This window comes from Podarcis vaucheri, assembly GCF_965113315.1.
Source record: "Podarcis vaucheri genome assembly, chromosome: 12".
Lineage (NCBI taxonomy): Eukaryota > Metazoa > Chordata > Lepidosauria > Squamata > Lacertidae > Podarcis > Podarcis vaucheri.
The window spans coordinates 60,333,467-60,348,461 of record NC_138750.1 but is presented as its reverse complement, the minus strand read 5'-3'; the positions used below and the strand labels follow the sequence as shown (position 1 = coordinate 60,348,461).

The following is a 14,995-nucleotide window of genomic DNA, read 5'->3' as shown; positions in this document are numbered from 1 at the left end:
CATGCGAAAACAGTGATTGCAGCAGAAAGGCTTTCCTGCTCCTGCGATGTTTTGTCCCTGCACTCAGTTCCTGTAGATATCCACTCCTCCAACTCTCCTTCCAGGAGTCTGTACCCTCCACTCCTGTTTACACAAGGCTTGGGATCAAAAGGGATGGTCAAAGGAAGAGATCAATATGTCGGACAATTTATGGAAGAGGGGAAGACTTTTGGGGATCATTAGAAAAAAAATATCATTACCAAATGAAGTTGCGGGGAGGGTTTGAAACTTGAGCAACAGGAAGAAAGTGACAGTACAGTGGTGCCTCGCAAGGCGAAAAGAATCCGTTCTGTGATTCTCTTCGTCTAGCGGTTTTTTCGTCTTGCGAAGCAAGTCCATTGACGGATTAGCGGATTAGCGCTATTAGCGGCTTTTAGCGGCTTATCGGATCAGCTGATAAGCGGCTTAGCGGCTTAGAAAAAGGGGGGGAAGGAAAAAACCCCCGCCGTAACTAGCAAGACATTTTCGTCTTGCGAAGCAAGCCCATAGTAGATTCGTTTTGCGAAGCACCTCCAGAACGGAAAACTCTTTCGTCTAGCGAGTTTTCCGTCTTGCGAGGCATTCGTCTTGCGGGGCACCACTGTAGATGGAATAAAGGTAAAGGGGCCCCTGACCATTAGGTCCAGTCGTGGCCGACTCTGGGGTTGCGGCGCTCATCTCCCTTTACTGGCCGAGGGAGCCAGCGTACAGCTTCCGGGTCATGTGGCCAGCATGACTAAGCCGCTTCTGGCAAACCAGAGCAGCGCACGGAAACGCCGTTTGCCTTCCCGCTGGACTGGTACCTATTTATCTACTTGCACTGGTGTGCTTTCGAACTGCTAGGTGGGCAAGAGCAGGGACTGAGCAATGGGAGCTCACCCCATTGCGGGGATTCGAACCGCCGACCTTCTGATCAGCTAGTCCTAGGCTCTGTGGTTTAACCCACAGCGCCACCTGCATCCCATAGCTTGTTTAGCTTATATGTAAATCTGGCACTGGGCACTGCACAAAGGCATGCCAGTTTGAACAACTGCGAGGCTCTGAGAAATAGCCAGGTGCTCTTTGCTTTCCTGCACCGATCAGGCCCAATTCACAGATGTCGAAAGCAAAGGCTCCAAAAGGGAGCTTGCCTATTCTAGCAACTCTACAGTGCTTGCCCTGCATCAGTCTCTGATGACGGACGTTGGCAGAAAGGAAGGTGCTCAAGGGGCCTTCAAAACTAGAGACTGCCTTTTCGAATGGGATCCTACCTTCTACTGGACTGATACAGTGGTGCCTCGCAAGACGAAAAGAATCCGTTCTGTGATTCTCTTCGTCTAGCTGTTTTTTTGTCTTGCGAAGCAAGCCCATTGACGGATTAGAGGATTAGCGCTATTAGCGGCTTTTAGCGGCTTATCAGTTTATCGGATCAGCTGATAAGCGGCTTAGAAAAAGGGGGGGGGAGGAAAAAATCCAGCAGGAACTCGCAAGACATTGTCGTCTTGCGAAGCAAGCCCATAGGAGATTTGTTTTGCGAAGCACCTCCAAAACGGAAAACTCTTTCGTCTAGCGAGTTTTCCGTCTTGCGAGGCATTCGTCTTGCGGGGCACCACAGTACCTTTTTGGAAGATGGGAGCAAGGAGCTGTGTCCCTGCACGACACCACCCTGGCAACGTACAACCTGTTTCCATGGCAGTGCTTCCAACTTAGTTCTAGAAGAACAGGGTACTTGGAATTCAAAGCTCTCCATAGTAGGATTTCCCCTTGACTCACCACACCACTGGGGAAAGAGCAATACGTTTCCGAGCACAATTCAGAGCGTTGGTGCTGACCTTTCAAGCCCTAAACGACCATGGCCCAGTATACCTGAAGGAGCGTCTCCACCCCCATTGTTCAGCCTGGATGCTGAGGTCCAGTGCCAAGGGCCTTCTGCTGGGTCCCTCCCTGCGAGAAGTGAAATTACAGGGAACCAGGCAGAGGGCCTTCTTGGTAGTGGCACCCGCCCTGTGGAACGCCCTCCCATCAGATGTCAAAGAGACAAACAACTACCAGACTTTTAGAAGAGATCTGAAGGCAGCCCTGTTTAGGGAAGCTTTGAATGTTTGATGTTTTATTGTGTTTTTAATCTTCTGTTGGGAACCGCCCAGAGTGCCTGGGGAAACCTAGGCAGATGGGCAGGGTATAAATATTATTAACAAGGGCCAGGGTCCAACTCAGGACATTGCCCACCCCCTTCAAATCAGCTGCTCAGAGTGGCAACCCAGCCAGATAGGCAGGCTACAAATAACAATAATAGCAATAGAAAAATTCACTTGGGACCAGGCTGGTTTTGCAGTGGCGCTGTGATAAGAAATTGAGGTTTCAAAGTTTCAAACAAACTCAAAAAACAGGGCAGAAACTCAAAAAAGTTTTAAACATAGCCCTATTTAAGAGAATCAAGCCATAGTAATAAGTAATTGAAGTTCGAAGTTTCAGGCAAACTCAAAAACAGGGCTGAGTTTTAAAAACGTAGCCCTATTTAAGATAATCCAGCACCTACCCAACATGTTCACCCTGAGCGCGATGAGCCTCTCCTCCCAGTGAGGGCTGGGAGAGCCTTCCAGCGACGCCATGGGCTGGTCCGAGTTCAAAACCTTGAAGTAGCTGTCTAAGATGGCTCGGATCTCAACTTGGCGCTGGTCTGGGCTGCTGGCGTGGAGAACGTGGACCATGCCGACCAAACCCTTGAGGGTCAACTGCAGCAGTTTGGAGTCTCTGGGGGCCCCGCTGACGGGGGAACACCACCTCCGAAGAACCAGCATGAGGACCTCAACCGAGGACGGGGTGACCACCAGGAGAGCGTTTTGCTGTTGAGAAGAGAAAGTAAGACCAGCTTTCAGAGCCTGGGCTTGAGAAAGGCTGTGCTGAAGTATTTCGCACTCTGCCAAAGCAGATACGATACGATACCTTTACTGTCACTGTCCCATACAGAACAATGAAACTGAAAAATCCACATAAGATATTCAAAACCTGCTAAAAACTCTGACCTAACAAACCCTAACTCCCCTCCAGAAAGCTTTCAGCTGCAGCGTCTGCACGTGCCACCATCTTGGATAGGTACTCATGTTTTCATGTTGCCGACACACTTTATTTCAGTGATTCAGTTTTATAAGCAAAAGGTAAAGGTAAAGGGACCCCTGACCATTAGGTCCAGTCATGACCGACTCTGGGGTTGCGGCGCTCATCTCGCTTTACTGGCCAAGGGAGCCGGCGTACAGCTTCCGGGTCACGTGGCCAGCATGTCTAAGCCGCTTCTGGCGAACCAGAGCAGCGCACGGAAACGCCGTTTACCTTCCCACCGGAGTGGTACCTATTTATCTACTCGCACATCGATGTGCTTTCAAACTGCTAGGTTGGCAGGAGCAGGGACCAAGCAATGGGAGCTCACCCCGTTGTGGGGAATTGAACCGCCGACCTTCTGATCGGCAAGTCCGTGTCCCCGCTCCTCCACATGCAGCTGCTGGGTGACCTCGGGCCAGTCACACTTCTCTGAAGTCTCTCAGCCTCACTCACCTCACAGAGTGTTTGTTGTGGGGGAGGACGGGAAAGGAGAATGTTAGCCGCTTTGAGACTCCTTCGGGTAGTGATAAAGCGGGGTATCAAATCCAAACTCCTCTTCTTCTTCATCCCGCTGCCCGTGAGAGGCTGTGTGCAGCTATCCCATAAGCCAGGACAGCAAGAAAACATGAAAAATATATTCTGAATCCTGGAAGCCAGAACAGCAAGAGGGATCTGGCTTCTGGGATAGCCTTTTGCTGTCCTGGCTTCTGCCTTAGCCGCGCGCAGCATCTTCCTTCATCCCGCTGCCCCAAAGACGCTTCGCGCGGCTATCCCAGAAGCCAGATCCCTCTTGCTGTTCTGGCTTCTGGGATTCAGAATACTTTTTTTCTTGTTTTCCTCTTCCAAAAACTAGGTGCGCCTTATGGTCTGGTGCGTCTTATAGAGCGAAAAATGCGGTATGTTTCACAGGGTGCAAAAGAAGGGCTTTGCACCTTGCCTGGCAGAGAAATGCCTTGCGCCCCTCCTGGGCAACACCCGCCCGCCCATGACTCCCAAGCCTCCCCTGATCTGTCAAAACAGAGGGAGCAGGAGATCTGTACCGCCGGACGTCCCCGGTTCCCCATTGGCAGTGGCGGTGGCAGCAAGCAGCTCCTGAAGCCAGCCAGAGCCAAATGTTCTACCAGGCTGGCTCTGGGCTGTTGAGGCTGCCCTGCCCAGCGGCGTAGCGTGGGTTGTCAGCACCCGGGGCAAGGCAAGTAATATGCACCCCCTAACCCGGGGCAAGGCAAGTAATTTGTGCCCCCTAACCTGCCGCCGCTGCCAGCTTCTTCTTGCTGCTGCCTGGTCTGGTCTGGTGTGGTTCTCTCCCACGCTCAGCGCTGCGCTGGGCGGCCGCTGCACTGTCCCTCCCCCAGATAGTCCCTCGCTCTCTCTCCGCACCGCACGCCTGGCACCCACCCCCCCTCCACAGTGGGCGGCGACCCGGCTGCTCGGATCGGATTCGCACAGCCAGCACTGCAGTGAGAGAGAGAGAGAGTGAGCCAGGTAGGGGCAGAGAGCTGTGAGTGCGAGCGCGCCCCCCCCAGATGTTGCGCCCGGTGCGGCCGGCCCCCCCTGCACCCCCCACGCTACGCCACTGGCCCTGCCACGTTTCCCGGGGACAGATTTGCAGATCTGGGGACATTCCGGGGACAGAATTTGTCCGGGGACAGCTTCGCAAATCCGGGGACTGTCCCCGGGAACCGGGGAGGTCTGGTAAGCCTAGCGTAACTGCACCTCCAGCAGAGGGTCTCTGCTTCCTGGACAGAGCCTGAAATTTCACAGAGAGGAAAGCTTGCCTTGGCTCCGGAGACGATGGCGCCGAAGAGATGGATCAGTCGCACTTGAAGGACTTCGGGGAGCTGCCCACCCTCTCGGAAGCACTCTAGCGAAGGAGGCAAGAGAGAAAGGCGTTTTGGATGGGGAAGAAATAAAAAAGAAAAAGGAACAACTCCGAGCAGTGCTCGGTTTGTAACACAGAACACAAGTGCTTGCTCTCGTTTTGGAAAGATGACCATCCACATCCTGCAAATAAAAAGGTAAGTTATTTTGATGCTATACTGTGCTGAAGCCTAGTTCAAGCTATGCTTTGTCCCAGTAGTGATGTATGGAAGTGAGAGCTGGACCCTAAAGAAGGCTGATCGCCGAAGAATGGATGCTTTTGAATGATGGTGCTGGAGGAGATTCTTGAGAGTCCCATGGACTGCAAAGGCATCAGTCCCATGGACTATCCAAAGGCATCTGAAGTCCCCCATTCCTGGTTTAACAGCTGTCCAGGCGTGACATCTGGGGGGGCGAGGAAGTGAGGCCCCCAAAATTTTCATGGAGTCGGCCTGGCACCCTCAATATTCTGCGGCAGAGCCCATCAGGCTTACCTGCGGCTGCAGCAGGCCCCCTTGGGTCTTCCCATGGCCACAACAGGCCCTGCTGGGCCTCATCCTGCTACATGGTGTCACACACACATGCCGGCACCCCCCCCCAAAAAAAAAGGTTGGGCGTCACAAGCTACATTATGAGACGGAGGCATTGCCGTCCGGTAGCAAAAACTTTCTAGTGCTTTGCTTTTAATGACATATGTTAAACATTTTAATGACATACGTTAAACATTTTCAACTGGGCCCATCACCTCCTGGCAAATAGAAGGGGAAGAAATGGAGGCAGTGAGAGATTTTATTTTCTTGGGCTCCATGATCACTGCAGATGGTGACAGCAGGCACGAAATTAAAAGACGCCTGCTTCTTGGGAGAAAAGCAATGACAAACCTAGACAGCATCTTAAAAAGCAGAGACATCACCTTGCCAACAAAGGTCCGTATAGTTAAAGCTATGGTTTTCCCAGTAGTGATGTATGGAAGTGAGAGCTGGACCATAAAGAAGGCTGATCGCTGAAGAATGGATGCTTTTGAATTCTGGTGCTGGAGGAGACTCTTGAGAGTCCCATGGACTGCAAGAAGAACAAACCTCTCCATTCTGAAGGAAATCAGCCCTGACTGCTCACTGGAAGGACAGATCCTGAAGCTGAGGCTCCAAGACTTTGGCCACCTCATGAGAAGAGAAGACTCCCTGGAAAAGACCCTGATGTTGGGAAAGATGGAGGGCACAAGGAGAAGGGGACGACAGAGGACGAGATGGTTGGAGAGCATGAGACTCTTAGTCTCCAGGTCGTGGGTTCAAGTGTTGGGTTGGGCAAGAGATTCCTACATTGCAGGGGGTTGGGCTGGATGACCCTCACGGTCCCTTTCAACTCTACGATTCTGTAATCACATGTCTGCACCCAAAACGACCCAAATAGCTCAGAGAAATCCCCCACTGGCAGCCAAAGCCAGTCGATGTGAGTGCCTTGCAGTTTGCAGGCACCTGGCAAGGGAAAAAAAACCCCTGAAAAATCCCAGGGAGTTTTTTATAGATTCAAAATATAAAAAAACCTAGAAATCTGCCAACAGTTTCTGCAAATCTATTCCCCTGAACTAATTTGATGCTTTTTGAAGAAGAGTCTCTTGACAAACCAGCGGCACAGACCTTCCTTCTCACGGAGATCAGCTCAGTATTTATTGACTGTGATCCCTTCCGCAGCCCAGAGGATAAATAAAAAGCAACAAAGGAGATAAATTAAATTTAGATTGGCGGGGAAGGGGAGAGATAATGGCACTTTAAATGCCTGGAATTGGGGGGGGGGGGTGGAATTACATCTGCCTTGCTTTTTTAAAAATAAAAAATAAATAGTTACTCATAAATGAACTTATTTTTCTTTCAGTTTGCATAGATGCAAACCTTAAAGCTGACGTGTGAATCTAATACATATCTTGGCAGGAGAAAAGGCTGACCATGCAAACTGGCAGGGATATCTCGTCTCCCAGGGTAGAAGAAAGTCACTTAATGCAGATTAATTGCTCTTTAATCATGCTTAAAAAAAAATTGGCAGGCGTAAGAGGGTTGCCCTCAGCACTCTGGAAAACAGGCTGACTGGGAGAGAGGCAATTGGGAATGTCGTTTGTGGGCAGAAGGGGCTGCTGACTCGGAACCTGTTTATTTTTAAGCAAAAGGGGTGTTTAAAGCACTAAAAATGTCCCCGAACAGAACCACCGTCAGATGTCTTTTAAAAAATCGCATCGCTGTTTATCTGCATTGGCTTCCCCACTTTCTGCAAGGTTTTCATTCGTGGATTTTGCAGTGTGCAGCTGGCACAGAGGAGAGACTGGAAACTGATTGTCTAGATCATGGGTAGGCAAACTAAGGCCCGGGGGTCGGATCCGGCCCAATCGCCTTCTCAATCCGGCCCGCGGACTGTCCAGGAATCAGCGTGTTTTTACATGAGTAGAATGTGTCCTTTTATTTAAAATGCACCTCTGGGTTATTTGTGGGGCATAGGAATTCGTTCATTTTCTTTCCCCAAATTTTTTTTATTGGTTTTCCAAGTTTAAAACAAACACATCAACAGACATAATGGGGGGGGAGACATAAAAAATAGAAAAAACAAGCAAACAAACAAACATATATTCTAACTGTAGAAATTCCATTTTTGGTTACATTGTTAAGCGACTCCCTTGAGTCCCCCTGGCTGAGTTTCCATATAAATCATTGTAGCAGTTTTCCAAAACTCATTTCACATAAAATTTGCATAGTCCTATTAACATCTTTCTTTCTTTTCATATTGACTTTTATCCATATATTTAAATTCTAGGCCTATTTGGTACTCGCAAATAATTCTATTTAAGTTATCTTAGCATATTTAACTAAATATTCTTTAAATTTCATCCATTCTTCTTGGTGCTCCTCCTCCTTCTAGTGGGGCATAGGAATTTGTTCATCCCCTCCCCCCAAAAATATATATAGTCTGGCCCCCCCACAAGGTCTGAGGGGCAGTGGGCCGACCCCCTGCTGAAAAAGTTTGCTGACCCCTGGTCTTGAGTCTTATGAGATGCGAGTCTCACCTCTTTCGTGAGCTCACTTGGGGGGGTGGGCTGGGCAAGACACTCTTTGTCTCTCTCTCCCACATACACACTGTTAAGTTGTGGGTGAACACAGTGGCGTAGCGTGGGTTGTCAGCACCCGGGGCAAGGCAAGTAATTTGCGCCCCCTAACCCGTGGATTTTAGCACTCGAGTGCGAGTGCGCCCCCCCCAGATGTTGCGCCCGGCCCCCCTGAATCCCCCCATGCTATGCCACTGGGGCTGGGGGCGAGCAAAGGAGCCAAGGACCCCCCCCCAAAGGCTCAGCAGGAATTTATTAAATTTATTATTTGCGGAGCCCCAGCGGGCCGAGGCAGCCGAAGCCCCCTCCCCTCGGGCGCCTCCCCACCCCCTCCTCTCCTTGGGCTGTAGGTGGAGCTCCAGATCTGGGCTTGGCGAGCGCCTCTCCTCCTCCTGGCCGGGTCCGGGGGCTTCCAGCCGTCCTCTGTCCTCGCCTCCCCCCCCCCTGCGGCTGAGACTTGCGCTGAGAGCCGGAGCCAGCAGCGCGCCCTTCTGCCGGGAGACCCTCGCCCGCCCGCCGGCTTCCTCTCAGAGGGTTTTGGGGAGCGCAGGGCGCAGCGAGGCCCCTCGGAGCTCTCCTCCCTCCCAGTCGGCAGAAGCAGCCGCCGCCTGTGGCTGGGCCGAGGGGATGGCGTCGGCGTCGGGGTGCGGAGGCTGCCTGTGCCCGGCCAGGCGTCGGTGGCGCCGTCGGCGCTGCTGCAGCGGCTGCTCCTCCTGTGAGCAGTGAGTGGAGCGCAGCCACAGAGGTGGTGGGGGGTGCGCGAGCGCTAGGGTGCAAGGCTGACGGTGGCGGCGGGGAGCCCGGCGGAGGAAGTAACTTGTCCCTTCCCTCTGGACTCGCGCCCCCCCCAGATGTTGCGCCCGGTGCGGCCGGCACCCCTGGCACCCCCCACGCTACGCCACTGGGTGAACATATCATACCACACAGCGATTCTCCAAACAGCTCTTCCTTATTCACAGGCCAGAACAGAACTGAACTGAAGGGTTCAGCCAGCCTGCTAGGCTAGAGCTTCAGTACAACATAACTGTAACCATTTTCTAAAACTATCCAATCACTGAACGTCACTTTCGATCCCTTATTTGCATAACTATCTACAGTATCCCCCTGCTGGCCCAGGGTGAGAACTTCAGTACATAACACACACACTGCGTCTACCTTGCAGGAAAGTTGTAGGGAACACTAATCTACCTTAAAAGCTCGTCATCATGACCTGAACATTGACACACAAGGCAAACACTAAATTTTATTTTGTGGCATTACAGTATAGTGGCCGCTTGGGTTGTGAATGTGATCCGTGCCGGATTCACGTTCACAACCCGCATCTACGCATGCGCGGGTTGCAATTTTGGGCTTCTGCACATGCGCAAAGCACGATTTAGCGCTTCTGCGCATGCGCGACCGCCGAAACCCGGAAGTAACCTGTTCCGGTACTTCCAGGTTTCGGCAGTCCGTAACCCGAAAAAACGCAACCTGAAGCACCTGTAACCCGAGGTATGACTATACACAAGTGAACATGAAGGTCAATTCCCCTTAAAAGTTGCTTCCTGTCCAAACAACACACAGCCTCCATCACACTCTTGTGAACAGTGAATATTGTGACACTGGAGAGACCTAGAATCATAGAATCATAGAGTTGGAAGAGACCACAAGGGCCATCGAGTCCAACCCCCTGCCAAGCAGGAAACACCATCAGAGCACTCCTGACATATGGTTGCCAAGCCTCTGCTTAAAGACCTCCAAAAGAGGAGACTCCACCACACTCCTTGGCAGCAAATTCCACTGTCGAACAGCTCTTACTGTCAGGAAGTTCTTCCTAATGTTTAGGTGGAATCTTCTTTCTTGTAGTTTGGATCCATTGCTCCGTGTCCATTCTTGAGTAGCCGCGAGAGTGGGGAGAGAGCAAAACTGAAGTATTTACCTTTTACCTTATTGCTAGAGCCCCTTCAAATCATTTCAATGTCATCAGCATTCAAAAATTTTACAATGTTTCTGTAGGTAAAATGTAAGATGGGATTGATAATAGATAAACTAAATAAGACATGAATTTGCTGAACCAATTTCTAAAAGGGATACAAAAAAGGGAGACGTGAGGAAGTCAGGAAAATAAGTTAACTAAAGATGAAAAGTCAAGAAAGAGGGAGTTTTGTTTTTCTTCTATATGTGTTCTTTCTTTTTCTTTTTCTTTTTTTGTGTTTAATGTTTGTATTTTTGTATTTTGTAATCTTGTATTTTTCTGTTTTTGGTATTTTTCTGAACTTTTTTATTGATAAAACCTAATAAAATATTAATAATAATAATAAAAACCTGAAGTATTTACCTTGGAAAAACGAGTTGAACTCCTGAGGCAACACAGCTGGTGCAAACTTATATTTGCTCTTCTCTTTCATGCTGACGATCTCCCTAGGAGAGGCGAGAAATGCAGAGAGGCGTGAGAAAGGTTTTGTAGACTTAGGAGGCAGCTTTCACACAGGGTGGTACAACACAACACAAGCACAAACGCCGGCGAGAAGCGTCCCTCTAGTTAGGACTCCCTGGTCCTGAATGGGGTGACTGTGCCTCTGAAGGACCAGGTGTGCAGCCTGGGAGTCATTTTGGACTCACAGCTGTCCATGGAGGCGCAGGTCCATTCTGTGTCCAATGCAGCTGTCTACCAGCTCCATCTGGTACGCAGGATGAGACCCTATCTGCCCACAGACTGTCTCGCCAGAGCAGTGCATGCTCTGGTTATCTCCCGCTCGGACTACTGCAATGCGCTCTACGTGGGGCTACCTTTGAAGGTGACTTGGAAACTACAACTAATCCAGAATGCGGCAGCTAGACTGGTGACTGGGAGTGGCCGCCGGGACCACATAACACCAGTCTTGAAAGACCTACACTGGCTCCCAGTACGTTTCCGAGCACAGTTCAAAGTGTTAGTGCTGACCTTTAAAGCCCTAAACGGCCGCAGCTTAGTATATCTGAAGGAGCGTCTCCACCCTCATTGTTCACTGAAGTCCAGAACCAAGGGTCTTCTGTCGGTTCCCTCCCTGCGAGAAGTGAAGCTACAGGGAACCAGGCAGAGGGCCTTCTCGGTGGTGGCACCTGCCCTGTGGAACGCCCTCCCACCAGATGTCAAAGAGAAGAACAACTACCAGACTTTTAGAAGACATCTGAAGGCAGCCCTCTTTAGGGAAGCTTTTAATACTTTGTTGGAAGCCGCACAGGGTGGCTGGGGAGACCCAGCCAGATGGGCGGGGTATAAATAATAAATTATTATAGGGGTTGCAGGAGGAGTTAGGAACACGGGAAACTGCTTTACCCAGAATCAGGACGATTGGCCTATCCGAGAGCTCACCGACACTTCCCCATGCTTTATTCCAGGAGGGAAATCCTCTTTAAGGCTGTGGGATGTGATACCTAAGTAGCAGTCAAGTATAACATTCCTTGTTTTCCTAGAGTGGACATGCAGGGGAATGTTTGGTCCAGCCGGTCAAAAACTTCCTGTTTCCTCCTGGCCTGGAGCATCCTTCCTTTGCATGTAACTAGAGGTGGGCGTGACCTTACCTGCCCAGGTAACAAAAGGGACAAGGCACACAGCACTCTCCCTCTTTTTGACTCCCTCCATTGTTGGAGCAGCTTTTGAAGGAGCTGTTCGTTGGAGCTGTTTAGGGAAGCTTTTAATGTTTGACTACAGTCATACCTCATGTTACGGATGCTTCAGGTTACGTCTTTTCAGGTTGCGTCCCGTGGCGACCCAAAAGTACCGGAAAGGGTTATTTCCGGGTTTCGCCGCTTGCACATGTGCAGAAGCGCTAAATCGCGCAGTGCACCTGCGCAGATACAGCGCTTCAGGTTGCACACTTTTCAGGTTGCGAACGGGCCTCCAGAACGGATCCTGTTCGCAACCAGAGGTATCACTGTATTGTATTTCAATATTTTGTTGGAAGCTGCCCAGAGTGGCTAGGAAAACCCAGCCAGATGGGTAAAGGACCCCTGACCATTAGGTCCAGTCGTGGCCGACTCTGGGGTTGCAGCGCTCATCTCGTTTTATTGGCCGAGGGAGCCGGCGTACAGCTTCCGGGTCATGTGACCAGCATGACTACGCCGCTTCTGGCGAACCAGAGCAGTGCATGGAAACGCCGTTGACCTTCCTGCCGGAGTGGTACCTATTTATCTACTTGTATTTTGATGTGCTTTCGAATTGCTAGGTTGGCAGGAGCAGGGACTGAGCAACGGGAGCTCACACAGTTGCGGGGATTCGAACCGCCAACCTTCTGATCGGCAAGTCCTAGGCTCTGTGGTTTAACCCACAGCGCCACCCGCGTCCAGAATGCCCGGAGTGGCTAGGAAAACCCAACCAGATGAGTAGGGTATAAATAATAAATTATTATTATTATTATTATTATTATTATTATTATTATTATTATTATTATTATTATTATTATACCGTACGGGGATCGAACCTGCAACCTTGGTGTTATCGGCGCTGTGCTCTTGCTAACTCAGCCGGGTGAAGGCGAACCAGAGGACGCTGCTGTTTGTGCCCACCCTGTGATTGACCTGTCTCCTTGACAGATCCTTGACACTTGGTTCCCTACCGGCTGGTTTCCTAACTGGAAATGCCAGCAGCTGAACCCAGGAGCTCCTGCGTGAAAATAGCTGAGCTGCCACGGACTTCCAGCCCCGTCCCCAGTTGCAACCCCGATTCTCATCGTTCCACGCGTCTGCAATCACCCTGCGCAGGAATGGATTTTGGCAGCCGGCCCAAAAACCTGAGCCCACGAATCGCGGCAGCCGCTCTCCTGCTGCCGGCCGCAAGCAAGCGCTTCATTGATTTCCCAGTAAAATTAAGTGCACTTGATTAATGGAAGGAATAAACAAACTGAAGCTTTTGTTTTAACAGCCCTGCTTGGCATTCCCTGCTTGCCCCAAGGGACACGGGCATTTTCAGATCTCAAGAGCGCCTTCAAACCGTAAACACTGAAATGCCTTTCTCCGGCTTCATGGCAAGACCCCAGCGAAACGCAAACTGCATAATCAGCCAAGAAGCTCAACCGCCTGGCAGCCTGCTTTGGGAAGCATTTCATTTAATTTTTAATTTGTTCACTGCCTTTCCATATCACACGAGGCAGTTTACAACCCGACGAAACAACAAGGATCACACACGCCTTATAACTATCCGATCAAATACAAAAAAAAGTCATAACAGAAACATAACTTTAAAATAAACAACTTATTTCAAATACAGTGGACGTTCAGGTTGCGAACATGATCCCTGCGGGATGCATGTTTGCCATCTGCAGCGGCGCGTCGGCACATGTGTGGATTGCGATTCGGCGCATCTGCGCAAAGCGCAATGTAGTGCTTCTGTGCATGCACGACCGCCGAAACCCGGAAGTAACCCATTCCAGTACTTCCGGCTTTCAACGGTCCGCAACCCAAAAAAACACAACCTGAAGCTTCTGTAACCTGAGGTATGACTGTAAAGTAACCCTCAATAATCCATCAGAATGTAACGGTGCACAATGAAATGAAATATCAGCAAACAATCATTAACAGGAAGTCAATTGCGATAAATAAATACTAAACTAATAGCAATAAAAACAGCAGCGAGTCACAAGGCGTAAAATACCACACGCACAGCGAACCATGTAAGAGGGTCAAACAGAGAAACAAAGGCACACAACTTATAAAATTGTTGTTTTTTTAAATCCCGGAACTTCTCTTCTCTGGGTTTGGCAGCTGAGCAGCACCAGACCCCCAAGTGATAACCCCAAGGTTGCAGCTATCACCAGATCCTGGTTTAATGTCGGACCTGCCTGCTGGTGGCCAGAGCCTCCGTTCTGACATGCAAGGTCTAAACCCAGAGCTGGGAACCGTTGGCCCTCCAGGTGATGCTGAACTACAACTCCCATCAGCCCTAGCAGGCATGGCTAGTGGTCAGGGATGATGGGAGTTGTAGTTCAGCAGAATCAGCCTGCATAGCTCAGTCGGCTAGAGCGTGGTGCCAATAACGCAAAGTGGATAAAAATCAATGATTTATTTTTTTAAATTGTTTTTTTAAAATTTAAATTGGATTTTTAAAACAAAATGCATTAGGGGGAAAAATCTTTCTAAAGATAGTTTTCTATTTACGGTAAGTTACATTCTAGTCCAAAGGCTATTCATCAGGAAACAAGGATTTGTTTCAAGTTTTTCATGTGTGCCAAAACTCAGTCTAAGTTTTTTTTTTAATTGTTTAACCACATCAGTTAACAAACATGGATACATATGCTATAATGTGGTGTGTGTTTTTTTAGTTAAATAAATTGTTTAAATTGTTATTAAGGCAAGGATTATTTTTCTCCTTCCAATCAAGTACAGCCGAAAAGTTGTCCAAATATAAACAGTTCACTTAATGAACCTCACCATAATTTCATAATTATGTGTCTGTGTATTGCTAATAGTATAACCAAATCAGTAATTTTTGATGTAACTGTAAAAACTACTCTGAAAATTTATTATTCCAAAAACGAAACCTTGTAAATATTACGATACCAGCAAGAATAAGTCTTTCTGTAAGAAAATGATTTAAATCAAGTCTTAGGGACTAGTGATTTAAATTGTAATTTAAACCGATTTGATGTAAATCAAATCCACTCTGCAATCACGCCAAGGTTGCAGGTTCGATCTGGGTATTCCAGCATTGCAGTGGGTTGGACTAGATAACTCTGGGGTTCCCTTCCAACTCTTACGATTCTATGATCCAGTGGATCCCCATACCGGTTGTCCACTGCACTCACCCGCTCAGCTGCCTCCTCCACGTCTGGTAGGGATCAAACAGGCATTCATAGAGGTGCAACACGTAGAGAGTTACGTTCTCCAGCTGACTCCGGTAACGCAAATTCTGTCCCTGGGCGTTCTTGAGCTGCCAAGGACACAAGCGGCTCGGTTAATCTGCAGATTGCGAGGTCCCCCCCTTCCTTTCTTGTT

At 49.5% G+C, this 14,995-nt stretch overlaps 1 protein-coding gene across 5 annotated transcripts in view; it reads right to left on the bottom strand.

The window, feature by feature from the left end:
• Positions 1-14,995, bottom strand: part of NBEAL2 (neurobeachin like 2) — a 219,421-nt gene that overhangs the window by 112,660 nt on the left and 91,766 nt on the right. For all 5 annotated transcript variants that reach the window (XM_082192090.1, XM_082192092.1, XM_082192094.1 and 2 more), the window contains exons 5-8: positions 14,806-14,930; positions 10,362-10,444; positions 4,875-4,960; positions 2,537-2,843 (exon numbers count right to left, since the gene is read on the bottom strand). In XM_082192090.1, coding sequence (XP_082048216.1) covers positions 2,537-2,843; positions 4,875-4,960; positions 10,362-10,444; positions 14,806-14,930 — 601 coding nt within the window. The remainder of the gene's footprint in view (positions 1-2,536; positions 2,844-4,874; positions 4,961-10,361; positions 10,445-14,805; positions 14,931-14,995) is intronic.